Source organism: Merops nubicus, unplaced genomic scaffold, assembly GCF_000691845.1.
Source record: "Merops nubicus isolate BGI_N331 unplaced genomic scaffold, ASM69184v1 scaffold15694, whole genome shotgun sequence".
Lineage (NCBI taxonomy): Eukaryota > Metazoa > Chordata > Aves > Coraciiformes > Meropidae > Merops > Merops nubicus.
The window spans coordinates 15,922-37,113 of record NW_008605028.1 but is presented as its reverse complement, the minus strand read 5'-3'; the positions used below and the strand labels follow the sequence as shown (position 1 = coordinate 37,113).

Here is a 21,192-nt window from a genome sequence, read left to right as displayed (position 1 = left end):
ATTCCTGCTCAAAAGGGCCTGTCTCCATTGACTGTTGAGAGGAACATAGGCTAGCTTTTATGAATAACTGCCATTACCAATACTATCATCCTATTTTATTTTCATCTTTTGCAATGTGGGGTAGAAATGTAACATATTTTGAACTTTGTTTTTTATCTGCCAAGTATATAATTGTGTGCATGTGTTTACAGATCTGTTAATATTGTTAGGTTTTGGTAAACATGAAAACAGGATTGTATCACAGATGTTTCATGACATTCCAGAACAAACTGTCTTACTGAGCTTTTTTAAAAGTCAGCAGAATTGTGGTTGCTCTTTGGAGGGAATGGAATTTGAGCCATCCATAATCATCAGGAAAAAAAAAAAGTCACTTTGCTATTACAGTGTATGTATTTGAGCATCATCTTCTGTGGATCTAACAAGAATTTTCTTTTCTAGTGTGGATCCAACCCGATTACTACTTACATTTAATGTTTCTGTTAATCTTGGAGACAAATATCACAAAAACACAGCATTGCACTGGGCTGTGCTAGCAGGAAATACTACAGTTATTAGCCTTCTCTTAGAAGCTGGAGCTAATGTTGATGCTCAAAATATAAAGGTAAACACTTGGTCTGTTTTTACTGTAGGTGGTTTGTGGCAGAAATAACAGAGCCTATGATAAATCTCAAGAATTATTACTGTGAATATGGTGGGATCATGAAGATGGAGCAAAAGCCATGCCAGTAATGTTTAATTTGGGATCAGTTTTTCCTAACATGGATGTGTAATCACTAAATCTGCACCTTAAAAAGTACTCATTTAAATCATTTATCAGTGGTTATGTGCAAATATGTGGGAGTGGGCTGTGCAGTTACACTGGACTTGTGAAGACCAATGCATTTGGATTAAAAGTTGGAAATCTGACATGAGTGTCTTCTAGTGAAGTTCTGGGGTGACTGTCTTGTCTGTTGGAGTGAGATGTTAGACATCTCTGTCCTCTTCCAGAGAGGGGACAAATGCTATAGTATATAGTCCAGTGGCAGTGAAGGAAGTTGGAGTTCTAAAAATGCCAGTGAGAGTAAAATAAGAAAATGGGGTCTCTTTTCCATCAGAACTTTAAGATGCCTGATCACCAGAACCTCTTAATGGTGAAGCTAGATTCAGCACTAACAGAGCCCGTGCCTAGCATATGTTGGACCAGCCGAGCAACTGTTACAATTTATGCCATAGACTTGGAATCTGTAAGAGCTTCTGCAGCAGTGGAAGGTGCCCTTATGGAACGTGATTTTGTCCATTGCCTCCAGACTGTTCTGTACATCAGATTAGATGCATTTCACCACCCCGGCTGTTTCTTCGGTGTCAAAGAATTCACTTTTACAAAAAATTCTCTACTCAGTTTCTCTTCTAATATTTGTATTTTCCATTTAATGGGTATTAGAGATGAAGTGGTCATACTGGAAAATACATCTGTAAAACTACATTTATAAAATATGAAATAATTAAATTTATTTGACCTTTCACCATTTCCCTTACTGATTAAGATGGCCTGAGACTATTTTGCTTGGTAAGAAGTGATAGAAATGTGCTAAAAAAAAAATCCATTTTCTTGAACAGCACGGAACAGTCTTTTTAAGGGTGCAGTCAAACTTTTCTAGTTCTTTCAAGATTCTACATCTAGTTTAGAATATCAGAAGTATTGATTATCATGAATGCAAACTCATTAGAAAAATCATATGTTTTTTCACACATTTAAAACAAATTAACTAGCCTCTTGCATGTATTGATGTGAATATATAATAATTATTCCTGGTTTGTAAGGTCAGTCGTGTGGATGAATTATGCTTGTAGTCCCACTTCCAATAAAAGTTTTTTTTCTCTACCACCTAATGGTAAAAATTAAGGTACTTTTGTGGGGAAAAAATCAGCGTGTCATACTTTTTTCTTGCAGACTCATTAGTGTGATTGTAGTTCTATAGTCATCATCTTACCTACATTCCGGACTCATATGAAATCCGTAAGAAAAATTCGTATGTTTGGCCAAATTAAAAAAAGTATCTGCTAGTCTGAAGCAGTGCATGGTCTCTCCTTTATTGACAGACAGCAGCAGTCAGTAGAAAAATAGGGTTTGGAACCTGCTGGATCATGAACGGAGCCTGCCTTCTGCAGTGGACTCTAGATTTCTGGCATGCCTTCCTGCATTTCTAGGATCTTCAGCAGATGAAAATCAATCTAGCAGTGGCAGTTTTGCCATCCTGCCAGTGGCTTTAAAAGAGATGCTGATTTGGGTGATAGTAAGCACATAGGAAACATAAGAATCTGATTGGGTTTTATAGGTATATATAAACTCAGCTTTGTCCTTCTCCTTGGTTCAGAAAAAAAGGGGTTTTTTTAGCCCGAACGGGATGAAGTGGTGTGGCTCATGTGTCCCCAGAAGTAAAAGGAGTCAGGGAGGACTCCTTTCTGATGCAGTCACTTCCAGATTTCTGCAGCACTACCTCGTCAAGTCTATTTCTCAGTCCGTGGAACTGTCCAAGACAGCTGAGGTTAAAGAAATACATTGGCTGAAAGCCATGTGTGGTTTTCAGGTTGTGAAGTGGCTGAAATACTTGGTGTGAGCTTTGACCTGCTGTTACCAGCTCTAGGCAGTCTGTGTTAGAAAGGTGTGTGCTGCTGGCCACCTGGCTTTGGAACAAATTGGAACCAGGCATCTCTTTAAGGTGCATTTTTACTTTGCATGACAGTTAGAAAAGTATATGAACAATAGCACTCATTCTAGAATAAAGCTTGATACAAGCAGTGGTTTTGTTGTCTTTGTGTTATTTATCCTCTTTATACTGTGCTGTACAAGAAAATACATTTATTTTTGTAGTAAGATACTTTTTTTCCTTTTTGGGAACTGGTTTGCAATTGGAGTTGGAAGCTGCTTTGCAGTAGTCAAAGTAGAGTTGTTTTTTTTTTTTTTTGGTTGGTTTATTTTTTTGTTAAGGAAATCATCTTGCCATACCATTGGACAGATTGGGTAGATTAGGACAGGATTTTGCAGGGAGTCAGTTTATCACTGGGAGCTGGGGAGAAACCTGTAGATTGTTTTTTTTTTTAAATACAAGCAGAAGCTACTTTTTTACTAGCGAGTGATAGAGACTTTATAGTTTAAGGAACATATATGTATATTTTTTAAAATCTGATATTGAATCATTGAATGGACTTTAGATGTAGTTTCTTAATTAGGCAGTGTTACCTGTAGGCTTGTCTGTGGACGTCTACATAAACATTTGAAGTTCTGTATGGTAATGACCCTTCAGAATAAAGTGTTCAGATGGAAAGGATAACAATAAATTATTGAAGCTTTATTGCTTGCTGGCAAACTAAATGTGTCACTAGCTTAAGTTCACAGAATTCTTTTTTTCTGCTTTCTAAGCAAGTCAGCCATCCACCACCCCTGTGAATATCAGGAAATTATTAAAATGGCCAGATGATAAGAAGCATAGTCAAAGACTTGGTTAAAGCTCCCTCAATTTTTTTATCTAGGCAGTTCCTAGGTGTCTCATGGCCCTCTAGTGGAAGGGATGCTCAGCTGGACCCCAAGACAACTTCAGGATTTACTTGGGAGATCAACTCCCAGAGGGGATTGCTTGTCCACAGGTAATTTTTACAGTCTGGATATATAAGGTGATATTTAAAACAAGAGCATCTCTGCAGCTTTGCAGATATTAGCAATTCAAGGTGCTATTAAATTTGTGATGAAGCAGGCACCACAGTTTAATTTCAAGCATTTATGTTGAGGATAGAGTTAATCTGTTTTTCTAAAGACCTGGCTAAACAGCTTTGAAGTCAAGTCAAGAGGTTATTATTTTTAAACTGATTTTGCTAGTTAAACTTCTCTCACAGGAGGAGTACAAGATCCCATTCAGTAGCAAAAAGCTTCACCTCATAATCTGTAGTCTGTGCTATTTGCTCTCCTTTTAGACATTTGGAGCAAGATTTCAAAGGCAAAAATGACAGTTAAGTACTCAGTGCCCATTGTCTTTATATGGGATATAGGTAGCTAACTGTACTTTTTAATCTTTGAAATCTCTTCTGTCTATAGTAATTATTGCCCTTTCTGGGTAATTTCAGTTTCTGGTACCTGTCTCACTTTTTTTTTAGGAGGGGGCCGTGCGATGGAGGATTCAGCCATTTTTCAAGCCTCCATGAATGGTTTGTTTAGGAGGGGAGTTAACTCCAGTAGAAGAGAGGAGGAGTCAAATGCAAAACTGAAGCTGGAGGTACCTGCAATTGGTTGTCTCTTGCCTCCTCTATAATTTTTGACTCAGTCAGTATCTTTCATTTAGCTCTCTTCCTAAATGTTTAAAAAGCAATAAAATCAAATCAGTTTGGTAGGCACCTTTGGCCCCTGTATCTCTCTCTCTCTGTCTCTCTTTTGGTTTGCCTGTCAGTCCTCTCTGAAAGCAGAGAAAGAGAAAGCGTGGACTATTGCTGGCTTGGCATCCAAAGTACATGAAGACAAGCTAAGCATAAAAGCTCCGAGTTTTAGAATAAGTTGGATATAAGGATTCAGTTTATTCTTTCCCATTTTCTTCCTAGGACTTTAGTAACTGAGATGAACGTAAGAATATTAGACTTGTGGAAAAAATTTCTTATGGAAACATTCCATTTTATTAGTGAATTTTTTTCTGCCAAAAAGGCAGAGACTTAACTGAGAAGTCAGACTTTAGACTGGGAGAGTTTCCATGATCCAGTGGGTCGTGAGTTCTTATTCTTTGCTTGATTTCTGCTGCCTGTCAATAGCTGAGAGGGAACCACAGTCTTTCATTTACAGACTAGCAGACTGTGTGTAGCACAGTGAAGCAGATGTGTTATGCCAGAGGCAACGATTGCTATGTCAGGACGTACATATCATCAGCATCACACATTTAATATTGTGCTTGTCCACATGTGTAGTTGTGAAGGAATGTAAAAGACCAAATGGAATTAATGATGCTTGGTGTCAAGTAAGCTGCAAAGCAAAAAGTATGCCAGAATGTAGCTTAAACTGATTTAAAAATATCCTATTTTTACCTGCCAATTTTCTGTTTCAAAAGTACTCTGAATGCATTTTATCTTTAAATTGGATGTTTCCCACTTTCATGCTCCTGGCAGGGAGAATCACCACTTGATCTAGCAAAACAGAGGAAAAACGTGTGGATGATCAATCACTTACAGGAAGCAAGACAGGCAAAGGGATATGACAGTCCATCCTTTCTGAGAAAATTAAAAGCTGATAAGGTAAGAAGTAGTGTAGCACTTCTGTAAATCAATATTACAGCTGCTTTTGGTTTGGGCACGTGTGTGGTTGTTGATGGTAAGTAGTTTCCCCATATTTCAGTTTTGGGAAACATCTTTTTGTTGTGACAAAAGAATTGCAAAAGGAAAAAGCCCACAAAACTTTATTCAAGGCAGGAGGAAAGAAAACCCTTGGTCTTCACACAGTTATGTTTAGTTGTTGTGCTAGCTGATTTGGCTAGTAAAGTACCAAGTGGTCTGATATTGTTTGGGGTAGCCAAGACACTCACAAAGCTCACTTCTCAAGTGTCTGTCCTGAACTCTGATCTCCTTTCAAATTATGTGGTGGTGTGTGTTGAATGAAAGAAGCTGTCAATCTTGGCAACATAATGTAAAATATGAGTCCCTAATGTGGAAGCCTCTTTCTTCTCAGGTTATTATTTAATACTGCAGGTAGTGGGAGGCAAGAGGTGAGGGTATAAAGGGTAACAACATATTGTGCTAGTGTGAAGAACCATCTACCTGCATATAGTTGGATAACTTAGGTAAGAAAGCATTAACTCTACCTGGCAGAATGTTGTGCTGGATATTAGATATTGCTATCACTGACTTGTTACAACTTGATTTAAAGATAGATTGCATCTTGATGATAAAAGCACTGGCTACAGCCAGTAATACAGTAATGCAGTGATTATTGGCTTGGATTTGTGCCTTGCATTGTGTGTACGTGTGCATTGTGAATGTGTGGAAAGAGTTCAGGAATTGTAACAACATGGTATAAAACAAAAAAGGTCTGATGTATCTTCATAGATGCTTCATTATGACTCTGTCTATGACTTATGTAACTTCAGTCTTCAAAATTCAATGACACTGCCACATGCTGTGTAGTAGTTTATACACCTTGACAGATTCTTAAAAAAGAGCTAATGTTGCCTTTATTCTGAATTAACAGTAAAGTCTCTAAAAGACAGTTCTTTTAAAATAAAATTATTGATTTGCCCTAAAATTTTAGGAAGATTTTTTTTTGCCCATACATTGGAGATATGTAAATACAGAAAATGATAAAAATTTATGAAGATTCTTCCCCTGATGGCAAGCTTTCTGAAAATTTATTTAAGTTTTTGTGGCTGCCCTATTTATTGTGGAATATTATTATACAACCTGTTCCTAAAGACAGACTTACTTACTGGTATGTATTTCTCTATAGGAATTCCGTCAGAAGGTGATGCTGGGAACTCCTTTCCTAGTAATTTGGCTGGTTGGGTTTATAGCAGACCTAGATATCGATTCGTGGCTCATTAAAGGGCTGATGTATGGTGGTGTCTGGGCTATGGTGCAGTTTCTTTCAAAGTAAGTGTTATATCAGGATGCTATCTGTTTAGTATGAACACAGGTAATGTTTTGCTGGCATCTTTATTAGATAAGTAATCTTAAATTTCTGTTTTATGTGTGGGTTTTTTGACTTGCAAAATTTTTTGTTGTTGGAATTGTTTTTATTGCTTTTTCTGGGAAAGGTCTTTTGCAGCTTTACCTCTTGTAAGGCTTTGTTGCCTTGCAAATAGCCATGGAATTAACTGGGGTGAACACCCCTCAGTTAATAGAAACTAACATCAGAACAGAAATTCACTGATTCTCCAGAGGAGGGTGCTGAATGTCTACCTGCAAAGTTATCAGCCTGAATTTTAAAGAAAACAGTAAAAGGAAAAGAAATTAGAAAGGAATAGAAAAAAATGTATGTGCAAGTTTGCCATTGAAACACAATATTTTTAGAATTTAAGTGCCCAAAGGCATCTGCAGAGATTTATAGAGAGAAATTAAATCAAAGTCAGGTTTTGTAGCTTCTGTGTCTGTGGAAAGGGGTGACTAAAGAAGGCAGCTCCTTTCTAATAATGTTTTTCATTTGTTAACTGATCATAAAAATTTTGGTGGTGTTTGTGATGATTTACCTGATGACATGCACATGCATATGCACACACATACTTGCAGGCATGCTTCAAGAGCTTATCAAGATCTGTAGACGATTTTGTCTAAGCTTTGCTTTCCATTGTGATATGTGGCATGTATAGAAGAACTCAATGTATCTTCATACTTCTGAGCTTTCTGCTTTTCTGGCATTGAACATCACGTTTATTAGAACCACTTGCTTCTCTTTCCTTTCCATTTAAAGAGGAAAATAAAATATATCTATTCCTTAAACTAAGTTCATAGAATCTTAGTGAACTTAGTACACTGGAAGGGGGTGAAGGGGCATCAGGCTGTTGTTTCTCCAGGATCTTGGAGATTATTTGCTTAGCCTTTTTGTTATCTCTGAGGCTATGCAATCTGCTAACCTTCTCCCACAGGTAGTTTACTTGGCAATGCAGCTCCTCATCCACACCCCCTCTTAAGCAAGGACAAGATTTCTTCCATTTTCTCAAGATCTATGTTTTGTCGAGTTTTATGTTTTTTTACATCCCTGACACATATCCAGGATTAACGTTCTTGCTTTCTCTTATCCTTTGTTTGATCATTAGTATAAATACTAACTTCTGCTGTTATTCTAGTAATATTTCTTTGCCCCATTGAAGTTGAGTTAATTTGCTTAGCTGTGTTTTCCTCCCTACTCCTTTCACAGAAGAGAACACATAGAAATCACTGAGAGATTACTGTGAAGTAAATACTCTGTCCAAATGTATATATTTGCGTATTACTTACCATCTTAGCTCATGTCCCTTATATGATTTTTCTCAAAAGACCTGAAAAACCACCATTAGAGAAGAGAGAGTTTCTGCAAGGGAGTAAAGGAGTAAAATGGAAACTACTCAGAGCGTGTATTTGTCCATGGCAGCACTGAAGGCACCACCAGGACAAAAAGCAAAAGGCATCAATATAAGGGTGTTTAGGCAGGTGATGGAAAGAGTTTTGTTTCAAGGAATTTAGCAGTTTAGAGTCTGCCTTTTGGTATGTTTAGCAATTTTTTTCTTGACCATGGAGTTACCTAGTCACTGACCTGGTTTGTCTAAACTAAATCCAACCTTACTCAAAATTTTCTTTAAAACATAAGAGTATGAGAAAATAAAATGAATTTTAATTTTTAAAAAAATAAAGTAGTAGCAGCATTTTGTCTTAGAACTTGGGAAATCTAGTGATATGGGAAATCAGTCTGTTTGGGTTTTGGTTTTGTTTTTTTTTTTTTTCCCCCCTCAACTTTCTATTGGCAACTGTGATTCAAGAATCTGAAATATTTCAAGTATGTAGCTGATAATACCAAAATCTCTTAGGCTTTTTTCTTACTCAAGTAATTCTAGCATTTAATTTTCATTGTATCGATTTGCAAAATATCTTTAGCACTGAGGTCTCATAAGTAAATGTAGTTTGCAACAGTACCTGTGCTGTAGGCTGGGAATCTCACAGATTTCTAACTGCTTTCACATTGTAGATTTAGTGTAGTATTTACTCATTCTACCTTTCTTGTCCAGTTCTTGACACTCACTTCAAAAGCATATGTATGAATCTTAATTTAATGACTTTCAGTTGTGACCCTTCATCTGGACAGGTTGAAAATGGGAATTTCTCATGAATTTTGAAGATAAAAGTGAGAAAAATGTTTTTACAATGTATTTAGCAGTATCCCATATAGCACCTATTTTAATGGGAACTATTTTTAAGAAGTAATAGTTCAGGATTTACATTTTTTAAGTTCAAACTTACCAGGTAACATTGCTCCTGCTTTACAGGTCATTCTTTGATCACTCCATGCATAGTGCACTGCCTCTTGGAATATACCTGGCAACGAAATTCTGGATGTATGTGACGTGGTTCTTCTGGTTTTGGAATGATATCCTTTTTTGTATACAGTAATAAGTAATATTTTTTCACGTTAGTAGTATTATGTAATACCTAGAAATATCCTACATATAAAAGTAAACTAAAATTTTAAAGTGCCTCTCTTCATTAAACTTTGTTTTCTATATTGATGGTAATTATTTTATTGCTTTAAAAATGTGCATGCTGTTGTTTTGCTTCAGTGAATGACAGATTTTCCTCAAAATTGGCTTACAGTAGTCTGCAAAATTTCCTGTGCTTTACCAATTTCCTAAGTGGGGGAAATGTAAGCAACTCTATAAAATATGCTCTGGCTGTGACATGAAAAGGTGTAACTGACTGCATTTTTATAGACACTGCCTTTCTTTGAAACAGTAGATAATTTCATGGTATATACCAGTTCCAGTAGAATTAGCTTTAAAGGTAGCTCTTCCTGAAGGTTTTGCAAATTCTATTTCATACAAACATTATATATATTTGTTAATCATATTTTCAGCCCTTAAAGATGTTATGTATTAACAACACTTAAATTACAGAGATTCAGCATATGCTCTTTTTGGTTTTGACTGTCTGCCTAGCTAGAAACTTCTTGTACTCGCAGGTAGAAATTAAGAGTTAACTGATAAATGTAAGCTATTCACTTTAAGGAAGTAGATTAAGATTTTTTTAAACAACTTTCTTGGGTATTGTAATTACAATACTCAAGAAAACAAAGCAGGGATTAAATGTTTAATAAAGTTCTTACATCTGTAAACTGCTGAAGTAAACTTAATATTTATGATGGATGTTGGCTTGGTTTTTCTAGAGAGCGGTTTTCTTCCCATCCTCAAGTGAAGTGCCATGACATAGGGCAGCAGCATGCAGCTCTTCTGTCATCTTGTTAATGTGTTCTCCAGCCTGAGCTAAATGAGCCTCGCATTTGTGGGCTGACAACAGAGATGACCCTGCCTCCATTCTGCCTTTGGCTAAAATGCTGCCAATGTTTGCAGAGGTGCTGCTGTGAAAAATAGAAGTTCCACGTGACCAGAGGTGACTGCTATGTCACATTTAAAACACCTAAACCCGAAAATCTAGTAGCTGTTAATTAATATCTATATCTATATATATCAGTATTAGCAGGACTGTGTCTTGAAGCAGTTATTTAGAAATGCTGGTCCTACTACCAGTCTCTTTGCCTAGCCTGATTTTCTATGCTTTTACTCAAAATAAATTTACTAGTAATGGCAGAATGAGGAAAGTGAGTACAAAATGAATATGAAAATAATTTTTAAAAGCAATAGTTAAAAATGCAAGTATACTTCCTCAGTTTTTATGGAATGGAGTAGAACTGTCTAACTATGTCTCGCCTCTAGACTGAAGTTAACTTTTTGTTAAGATAAACCTGACTTTTAGCAGATAGTAAAATGCAAGTTTCTAAGGCAGTTATAACTACACCACCACACTTCTGATTCTCAGCTCCCCATACCTTGTAGGTTTTCTTTAAAAACTCACTTTTGCTAATGCTATTACATATTTTGGTTTGCAAATATTGAGATACTGTGAAATGCTTTCTTGTACTAACATAGCATCAACTTGCACATATTCTTAGATTGGGTTCAACTTTAAATCAAAGTCCTTGACTGTATTAAAATGGCTGCACAACCAAAACAAACTTGATGATGACCTCTATCTTGATGTAGGAAGCTGTACTAATATTAAGGCTGGCAAACTGTGAAATTTTTATGCTGACGCTTGTATTTTCTTCATATTTGTACCAACTTGCTAAGATTTTCATTTCTGTTAGCTGTTCTGATTAAGGTAACTTGAAGTTTGAGGGTGGTTTTTTTGTCACAGAATGATGATCCTTGTCCACTAGAAGCAGTAACCGTAGACAAGTAGTTACCCTTAGATAGTCTGACTTCAGAATGTCAAAGTGCCGTACTGCTTCTGTAATTTAGGGTATGCCTCAAAATCTTTGCAACAGTCTTTGTACACAGAAGTAGTAGTGTAAAAACTTAATCTACTAATTGTCTTCATTAAAGCTGACACAATTTTCTGACAAGCAGTTTTCAAGACGTAGTGCTTGAGGCCATCTTCCTTTAATTGGTGATTTTTAATTGGAAATCTTGTAATAAGATTCCACATTCATTCTTCGTCTTCTGGAAAATTGCCCTGTAGCTTTATTGGAAAAAAGAAATTGCATGCCTGCTCTATTTTTATAGCATGAGGCACAGCATTGTGGTTGGAGAAAGGATTCTTGTGTTTTTACAGCTTTATATGATTACTTGCAGCAGACCAGAGGACTACCTTACGGTCTGTAATGTTCAACTGATAAAACCTGTCATGGTGGTTTTCATGAACTCTGACCATCTTTTGCTCTGGAAGAGAGTTTCTAACCCTAAACAACTACCATGAATTGCCTTACTGGAACCTTATGTTATAAATAATATAAAGGCCTTAACTGCTGCAAGTATTACTTTATTCATGTGTTTTATAAGAATTTTCTTTTTGTGTAGATGTTGAAGGTGTCTGGAAGATCTGGTTGTCTGGGTTTAATCCTGAAGAGACAGCAAGGGGCAGTTTAAACAATGTTTCATAAAGAACAAACAAACCCAAAGATTAGCAGTGGTTTTTTCTGAATTTCAGGGTGTTCACATGAAAAATAAGTCTCTACGTTGTAAGACTTAATGATGTGTCTTCTAAAAGACTAATCTTGAAAGTAAATTCAAAGAGTTTAAATGCATCTAGTGTACTGAATTTGTGTTTCTATTCTACTGGATTTTTCTCAGTAGCTTCTGAATCTGGTGTATTTGTTAAAATAGAAATTCTGTTCATTGCTGGGTATGAGGAAGTTATGATCTGTGTGTTTATGGATTTATGAATCTATGGTCCTGTGCTTCCCAGCCACTGTTTTGCTGCTGGTTTACTGGCTTGCTGCATTCTTTTGACTCGTTTTCCTGTAACAAAGGATACTTACATCTTGCTCTGCTAGTATATTGTAACCTACTGTTTGCAGAGCAGGGGAAAAAAAAACTTAAAAATCCTACACACTAAATCACTGTATTTTAATTTAGTTCTTTTTTTGAAGGGGGAAAAAAAGGCTTTAAAGTACGCTTTTAATAACATGAATTGAGAATTTCACATTTCATCCTTTTTCATTAGCATTAACAGGTAGAGTGTTCTTTTGTGTTTTTGTAAAAGCTCAGGCACATGTGCCAAGTTCATGTCTCAGTTGTTCATACAGTCTTCTCAATTCCAGCTGAATAAATAGTGACTGTTATGTCAGAAGTGTCTTATACTGATCTGTTTTTCTAAGATGTCAGGGTTTGCTGTAATCCCAAATATTCACAGTATTTATTTTGGTTCTACCACTTCCATTTGGTGCAAATGTGAGTATGCAGTTTTCATTAATTAAGCTTTCTTGGTGTAGCATACTACTTGCAATGCTAAAATAATGAGATTATGTAAGCTGATTTATATTTTTAAAAATAATTTATCATTGACTAGTACTGTATTGATTGTCTTATTTCAAAGGTACTTCTATGTATTGATGGGTTTTCACTGAAAGAAAATAAGCACTGCATACTTTTCCAACTAGGGATCATTTTAAAAACTGGATGTAAGAGAATTCATGATGATTTTCATACTTTCACAAAGCTGTTACAATAGCATAGTGTTTTAAAAACTGTAACAAGCCAATTGGTACAATGAAGCAGTTAAAATAACAAAACATTTATGTTACCAAAATTAGCTTTAGGAAAACAGTAAAAAAGCCTTGCATGCAGAATGAAAGAAGCCACTAGCCATATTTCCAGAGGAACCAAACACAAAAATCCAAACCCTAGGTCTAGCTATCCAGAACTTCTGTTCCCATGTCTAAATAATCTTTGTGAATTAAAAATAGATAGGCAGATAGATAGATTGATAGATAAAAGGGGGAGGGTGTGGGGGCGGAACAGATGGTAATGAAATCTGCAGAGCTTCAATTAATTAAAAATGGATGTTGCCTAATAAATACTTAGTCTGATGAGGCTTCTTTTGTTACTGTTATCTACCTAGACTCCGTGTGTCTAAGTCTGTTCTGTTCTCTGTGTTTTATGGCGTAAAATGGGTGAAGAGTAAGTTCAGAAAAATTCTGCACACTGCATTTCTACTCGTGGGTTGTTTCCGTGGACAGCTTCTTTATCACACAGGTTGTGCAAATTGTATTGGTGAAAAAAACAATTTCAACATTTTAAGGTTATAAAAAGTAATTTTTTTCTTTTCTCTGTCTTCTTTAACAGTCTAGATATGACATGTAGTAATTAGGAGTGGGACATATAATTTTTTTAATTCCTACCTTTGTTTATAACAGGTATCTGATTAAGGTATTTTTAATGAAAAAACAATTTTTGCTGTTGTTAAAAGCACCCTAGTGATACTTTTAGTATTCTAAAGATAATGTAAAATTTTTCTAGCTGTACAAATAAGCTGTAACAGCTTATTCTTGGCAGCAGATAATTTCAGGAGAAAAATAGGAAGACATTAGATTGTATGAATGTTAAAGTTAGAGCTTTTCATCTGTAATGTTTCAATTAGAACTGTTGTTATTTAGGTTATGGTATAGCTGGTGGGTTTTTCCCTCTATTATAACCTTGCTGGAAATGGCTTGTTAGATGAAAGATTAATTACTCTATAGGGTACATGATTGAAATCCTAACTGAACTGGCCAATATATTTTTATTGGAAATTCACAGGCAATTTCTCCCCCCAGCAGAAGGAAAAAAAGTTATTTGGGATACACTTCACATGAACAATGAGGCTTTGTTAGCATTTCAGAAGACAAAAAGAGGCCTTGATATTTCAGGGTGCTTTCACATGACAAGAGAAGTGTAGAAGGATTTGAGATATTTTTATACTAGAGAAATTCTGTTGGTTTGTTTTGTTTTAATTTTATATTTGCTTATATATGTACTATGTAGATCTATTTATGTAATTTTTTTCTTACTATTGCCTTATATCATCAGTAGACGTTTTTTCCAAGAATAGTCAGAGCAGAATATACTTGTAGATATCTAGTAGAATATATTTGAGCATCTATTCTAACTTCAAAATAGGATTTTTTTTTCTAAGCATGGGGAAATATTTGGTGTTGTTTTCAAAGTGTTATATACCAGTTCAGTACAGATTGTCATGTAATGCTTGGGTTTAAGTCTTCTATGCAGGGCTTTGTAGCAGTGCAAACACAATGTATTAAACTTTACAGTAGAACTTCTAATGACTGACATGGAGAGAAATATTCATCTAAGTTACTCAGGATATACTGTAACATGAGTGTACAGTGATTGAGGAGGTGTAATATGTGTCCTTTGTGCCTGGATAGTGCTACAGAAGTTTCTGCCACGACACCTTTGTCAAATATGGCATCTCCTTCGAGTTATGGCTGACAGCTGACAGATATCTTTAGTCAGTTGGTCGAGTCTTTTGTGTGTTTATCAGAGCAAATAGTTTTCCACCATTTGTGGAAGAGGCATGTCTGAAGTATTTGTTTTTTCAGCATCATTGCTAAGAAATGTTTCAATTCTGTGAAGAAATGTACAAGTGTTGTAAGACTAGGCATATTATTTGGAACATCTTTCAACACAGGAAACATCTTTAAACTAAAGGTTATTTTGTTTCTTTATATGGTAATTGATTTTCTAAACTCTTCCAGAAAATACTAAATCCTGTTGTGTTGTGAGTATTAGATGTATTAGTATGTTAAAAATAACTTTCATCAAGGTAAAATATGGGTATTGCCTTATAGGAGCAGGTTTCAGAGAGTGCCTTTCTTGGAGATCAGTGGTGTTGCAATGTGGTTGCCATGCAGCAGTGCGTGTTGCAGCACAGTTCCTTCTATGGCTAGAAACAGCCCTTTCTGTGACCTAATGGGAAATTCAAGCCACTGAAGACATAGGCAGTCAAATCTTATTTTTATCTTATAACATGGAGCTTTGAAATGTTTATTATGAAAACAGGAAATACTTTAAAGGAGATAAATTTCATGGAATTTGTTTTATTTAAAAGGGAATATAATTGCAAAAAACTGAACTATTGTTATTCATTTTCTAGAAGGGTAATTGCTTTAAAAATGCTTCATGGAGAACAGCATTTTATAAACTAAGTTTTCGAGTTACAGCAATAGAAAATACTGAGTGCCAAGCTAGTCCTTACAGCAGTGCTGAATTTTGTAAAATCAGAAGGAAGTGACTCAAGGGCATTCGTACCAATTAAATGCATTTTATGTCAGACTTATTTTTTTTCAAGAGAAAATTTGATATTAAACTTTAGATTCCTTGACTTCAAACACATCTCAATTTTTTCTTTATACATCTTCCATTCCTTGCTAATAGCGTTGCACTTTTCTACAATTTTGGAAAATCATGGAAATCTGATCCGGGAATCATCAAAGCCACAGAAGAACAAAAGAAAAAGGTAAAGCCAGGAGATATGTGAAACCTTACCTTCAACAGCCTGCCACTACTGTGTCAGAGTAGCTTGCTGTTAAGAACATGAAATTTCGATGAATAGTTTTATAACAAAAGGTCTAAAATGTTGACAAGTTTTCCTTTCACTTGCCATCCAGGTTTCTTTTTTTACATTTAGAATATATATTCAAGTGCTTACTGGTCCAAAGTTACATTGAGGTCATTTTGAGTAACAAAATGACAACCTGAATATTTCAAGATAAAAAAGTTTAAAAAGCAGTTAATTGGATGAAATGAAAATGTGAAGCTTTGGTGTTTTGTCTTACTGAAACAAATGTCGCTTTATGGGGTAAGTGTTAATAGTTTCCAGATTTTAAATCACGTCTAGTTTTTCCTTAACTTTGTGTCTAAAAGTAGTAGGCTGAAGATAAAAACAAACAAAAAAAACCCCACAAACAAAAAAAACCCCCAAACAACACATACACCAATGCAGATCTAATGATATAATTCTAAGACTTTATAACATTTTTGTTAGCATTTTTAATTTAAGTACATTGTCCTCAGCAGCCAAACTCAGCATTAAATATTGCAAAATCATACAAGGAGCAGAAACTTTTTTTTTTTTCCCCATTTTGGGCAAGTTTCCTAGAAGCTCACATCCCACCAAAAGTGACTTTTGTGCTTCTACTTCATGCTCATTTGTGAAAACACTTTATGGATTGACGGCAAACACTTGGAATTATGGCCTTATGTATTGATAAACTGATCATAGAATGGTTTGGGTTGGAAGGGACCTTAAAGGTCATCCAGCTCCAACCCTGCTGCAATGGGCAGGGACACCTTCTGCTAGACCAGGTTGCTCAAAGCCCTGGGCAGCCTGTTCCAGTGTGTCATCACCCTCACAGTGAAGAACTTCTATAATAGAATAGAATCTGATAGATTATTACTCTGCTGATAGTCAGTGTGCAGATTTAGTTTTGCATACTCCCTTTCTGTTATTGCAAACTTGCCAATGTAAGGTCCAGCCTAAATTCTTTTTCTTCAACTGGACTAAATGAAACAGAAGAGTCAGCAACTGTGCTTTGTTTTGGATTCAGCAACCTGCACAAATCTGCAATTCATTTGGTCTGCTTGCCTAAGTGTGCTTACAAAACTCTTGCTGACCTGGATAGGAACTGTAAGATGCAGCTTCTTCAGACAGACACACATGGCTATAAATGTTTGGGATGTCTTATACTGCAGCTAACCAAGTAGTAAAATCAGCTGTTATCAGGGCATAAACCACTGTGGGGTACATGTCTTACATGCGTACTGCTTCCTTGTGGTTTTGTAATTTGTCTCCAAATGTTTTATGTTGAGTTAGCCTTCAGCTTTAAAATAAGCAACCAAAAAATTCTTTCAATTCCAGATGACTGAGTTAAGTATGTTTGGAAATGTGTAATAAGCAACAATTTCAGATGTTTATTCTACTGATAGGTCATATCCTTCTGTGTTACAAAATAACCCAGATGACTCTTAAAATAAGTAAATATATAATGAATACAGTTCTCAGTTTTTCATATTAATAGTTCAAAAGCACAGAAATAGATCCAATGTTTACAGACCAAAAAATTGTGGCTCTAACTTGTGTATTCCTGGGTCTATTCTGTAATCTTGAAGGAGAGTTCTGCTAGAGTGGTTCAGCTCTGTTCTCCTGAGCTTTGAGGGCTTGCTTGTGGACGATACTGAACTCCAGTGTGGAGCATCACACCATGTACATTCTTTCGTGCAATCTTTCATTAGTTCGGAGTGTAGTGTGTACTCTGACTGAAATCAGAGGAACTGTGGATGAAATTGTCAAACATATATTGTATGAAATTGTCTAAGGCATCAAAAGCCACACCATCACCATTGAAATCATTGTTGATAAGCCTCATGGTTTTTTTTTTTTTTTTGTTTATCTGGTTTATTCACTGTTGTGAGAGGACCTTTATTTTCAAGTCGTATAGTGGGCAATGTTAGAGCAGTGAGGAATGACAGAGGGGAATGAGAAAGAAATATAGAGTACTGAAGTTGGCAAGCTGCAAGAGGGACATGGAAGGACTTGTGAATGGCAATGGTTGGTTGGAGAAGGGATCTGAAGGGTTGGAGTGGTAGAGGTGAGAATACTGGTCGAGTAGCAAAGAAATACAACAAACAAGGAGAAAAAGTAGTCCAATTTTCAGGTCTTAAAAGTGTTATAAAACTGTAAAGACTGTTCCTCATTTACCTGAGATCAACAGGGGGAAGCACTGGGACACTGACTTAGTCCTGGTCCATTGACTCTAACTTTTATTGGTTACTTCGAGTAAAAGTTTCTGTAATTTTTTTTTTTTCCAAGCCAGTTAAGTGTAGTATTTTGGAGGAAAACTTCTGGAGCTTCAGTCAGGACAACCACCTTAGGGGTCATCTTTTAATTCAGGAAGTTAGGTTTATATTTCTATGATGAGAAAATATTTGTAAAGACTGTTTTATTGCTTCTGCATTTAGAAGCCACCTTGATGCTTAAGATATGTGGTTTGAAAGGGAGGAGTAGATTAATCTATTTCCCATTCAGTTATTTATGCTGAGCAAATTCATTCCGGTTCAGGGAAGGCTATTCTGGCAAAATATGTTTTTAGGATATTTTCCATATGTTGCAAATGTTATTTAAGTCTCACATGGCATGATTTCAGCTGCTGAATTTTAAAAATTGTTGGAAACCATTTAATGGAATAATGAGTTCCTTCTTTTCCAGCCATGAACAAAAATAAGAAAATAAGAAAACCTGTCCTTTAGTGTGTAGGGTTAAGTGACACCTACTTGTGTGTACCACTTGACCCATAAGTGTAGCATTATCTGTACTCTTATAGATATATAATCTGTATCTCAATGTATCTTTACTCTTATAGAAGTTTGATTTGCATTATAGCTTTCCTTTCTTCAAGCTTCAACATCTGAGGAAAGAGTTCAATAGATATTTAAAGGTTTTGAAGGGTTACCTCTGGGAAGAAAATGTAATTTTTAGACTGGTTGATCCTGCTACCTAGTTTTGTTTTCATGTTTGGAAATTCAGCTGCATTAATTTTACTGGATTTAGGAAGAGAGTAGTCAAACTGGTGCTAATCACTGTGTGGATGTATCATAATTAATATAAGCCTGCCTTCAATGAAACCTAAATAGACTAGGAGTAAGTATAAACTAGAATTAATTTAGAAGCAGATGTGCATATTGTTTTAATAAAGTAGATATAGAATCAGTTTCAGCTGACTTTAAGTTGTTCCTTTGTGTAAAAAGTACCTCATATGAATAGTGTTCACATCCCTGGCTCTGAAAAGGAGCTTCTACAGTTGTTGTCAGCATTTGTTTATATGCTAAATTTTTTTTCCCCTTTTTTCTGCAGACGATAGTAGAACTTGCAGAGACAGGAAGTCTGGACCTCAGTATATTCTGCAGTACCTGCTTGGTAGAGTATTTTTTAATCAATTGCAGCACTGATTTTTTTTTTTTAAATGTTAGGCCAAAATCAGATGTCCCTATACTGAACACATTTTTAACCTTAATAATGCAATTTCAAGGGCAGGATTTATTTGTAATCTTTAATGTAAGCGGTGTTTTCAGTAAATAATATATCTGTATACAAAAAAGTGCAACAATAAGAGGAAAAAACTTATTACTGTGGAAATAACTTCCCAATGTTGAAATCCAGTTATCCAGTATATCTACTAAGGTGATTGGTTGTACACCTAAAAAGTTATGAAAATCACAGGTGTCATTCCACCACAAGTAAAATAATTTTTAAAAATGAAGTGTATTTCTCAATTTGGCAGAAATTGGGAGGGGATCTTAATTTTTGTAAAGCTTGCCAAATTGCAAGCAAGTACTTTTCTTGGACTACATAATACTTATTTTCACCACAGAAAATTTAAAAAGAAAGTAACTGCTTAAGGAAAAAAAACTAGTAACCATAGTAAAAGTGATGTATCTCTGTTTTAGAAAGTTAACTAGTATATATAAGATTATTAGTGTTGCACCATATTGCTATGACTTACGTAGAACAGGATGATGATAATATTCCCAAAACTGAATCTGGAAAATTATGTACAAATGTGACACCTGAAGAATTAGGTGTGTATAGATACATATCTCAGAACACATTAATATCAGTTCTTTTTTTATTGCCATCTTATATGTATTCAAAACATAACCTTTAAAAAAAAGTTTAGATTAATTTAGCGTTTTAAATTCCAGAGAGTTCCACTTGTTGAGTCATATTCCTGTTTTTAGAAAATAAACTGAAGGAGTTTGTGTTAGAGCTCAGTTATGAATGATACCACAGAATTGTGGAACTCAAACGCATTCTGTGTTTTCATTGCTAAAGTGCTGAAATAGAGATGGTTGCTATACAAAGCTCAATAGCTGGAGGTGATAGAACTTTGCATGGAAAAAAAAATCCTTTGTATGACAAAAATAGTGTGAAAATCATTTAAATGCGATTGTATAGATGTTTGTGTTAGTGTATAGATTAACCTTAATGGTTAAGATTACTTTAAAAAATAGCCACAAGTTTGAAGTTCTCTAAGGGGTTAACAGTAGCAAATTTACATATAAACAGAGGGTTGGGGTATATTTTTGATCTAAAATATTTCAGTGTTTTTTTTTTTTACTTTCTGAACACGTGTCAATAACCGTTGCAGATACGGAAGCCAGTGAGGTCTAAACACTGTGGGGTCTGCAATCGATGTATAGCGAAGTTTGACCACCACTGCCCATGGGTGGGTAACTGTGTAGGTGAGTAATTTGCTAAAGTAGGATGTTGTCTTAAGAGATAAAGAAGGTAAAAGCTTCTGAAATCAACCCTGAGTGTTGTGCAGGGTTTTGTCCTCTTTTCACAGTGAAAGTGATTTGCTTTTTGCCAAAGTGTGAGAAAAAGATATTGAGAACATCTGGTAAAAGGAAAAAAAAATCTCAGCCTTGCGCTTAATTTTGTTTCTGTATAGTTTTTTTCTGCATTATTCTCATTTGTATTGTCTACTCAGCCTCCAAATTGTTGTGTCTAATGGTTCCCTATGTATATATTTTTATTAACATAAACTCTGGTAATTAAAAGATGCAGAACTTTTTAATGCTTTTTAATATCTTCATAAAAGTCATGTACTGATTCCACAACTGACCCGTTATCCACTACGTAAGATAAAAATTTTCATCTTTCCCAATAATTCTCAGTAATTTAATGGGAAAGTACAGGTATTCAGAAATGTCATGATTATAGCAGTTAGATACAGAATGACTTCCCATTGAGTTATCTTCTTTTATGACTCTCCAGGTAGTCATTTATTCTCCATAGTGATGATGAAAGGAACAGATATAGAACAGGAATAAAGTCTCCAAATGCTACTGTTCCTTGTCATACTTCTGAGAAACTTATTTGAAAGACATTATTATGCAGGGAGCACTGAAGACTTCACAGCTAGGAAATGGGTGCAGCTTGCTTCACTGGTTTGTTGTGTTTTTATTTTTCTTTAGCTTACAAGCAGAGGTAACTTTACCTTTAGGAGGGAATTAGAACCTGGATTCACTGACAGCTAATGACCAATAAATGCTTTGTTGTAGTTCCAAATATATATAATAATGGAGAGTGACAGTAGTTTAGTCTTACGATATGAATTGTAATAGAACATCACTAAAGTCTCATTGAGATGGACTTCTATCACTCCCTTCT

General features: G+C 35.4%; 1 protein-coding gene across 1 annotated transcript in view; it reads left to right on the top strand.

The window, feature by feature from the left end:
- ZDHHC17 (zinc finger, DHHC-type containing 17) overlaps positions 1-21,192 on the top strand; it is a 57,580-nt gene that overhangs the window by 24,722 nt on the left and 11,666 nt on the right. The window contains exons 6-12 of the mRNA XM_008939219.1: positions 439-601; positions 5,122-5,247; positions 6,452-6,594; positions 8,961-9,061; positions 15,356-15,480; positions 18,874-18,936; positions 20,168-20,261. Coding sequence (XP_008937467.1) covers positions 439-601; positions 5,122-5,247; positions 6,452-6,594; positions 8,961-9,061; positions 15,356-15,480; positions 18,874-18,936; positions 20,168-20,261 — 815 coding nt within the window. The remainder of the gene's footprint in view (positions 1-438; positions 602-5,121; positions 5,248-6,451; positions 6,595-8,960; positions 9,062-15,355; positions 15,481-18,873; positions 18,937-20,167; positions 20,262-21,192) is intronic.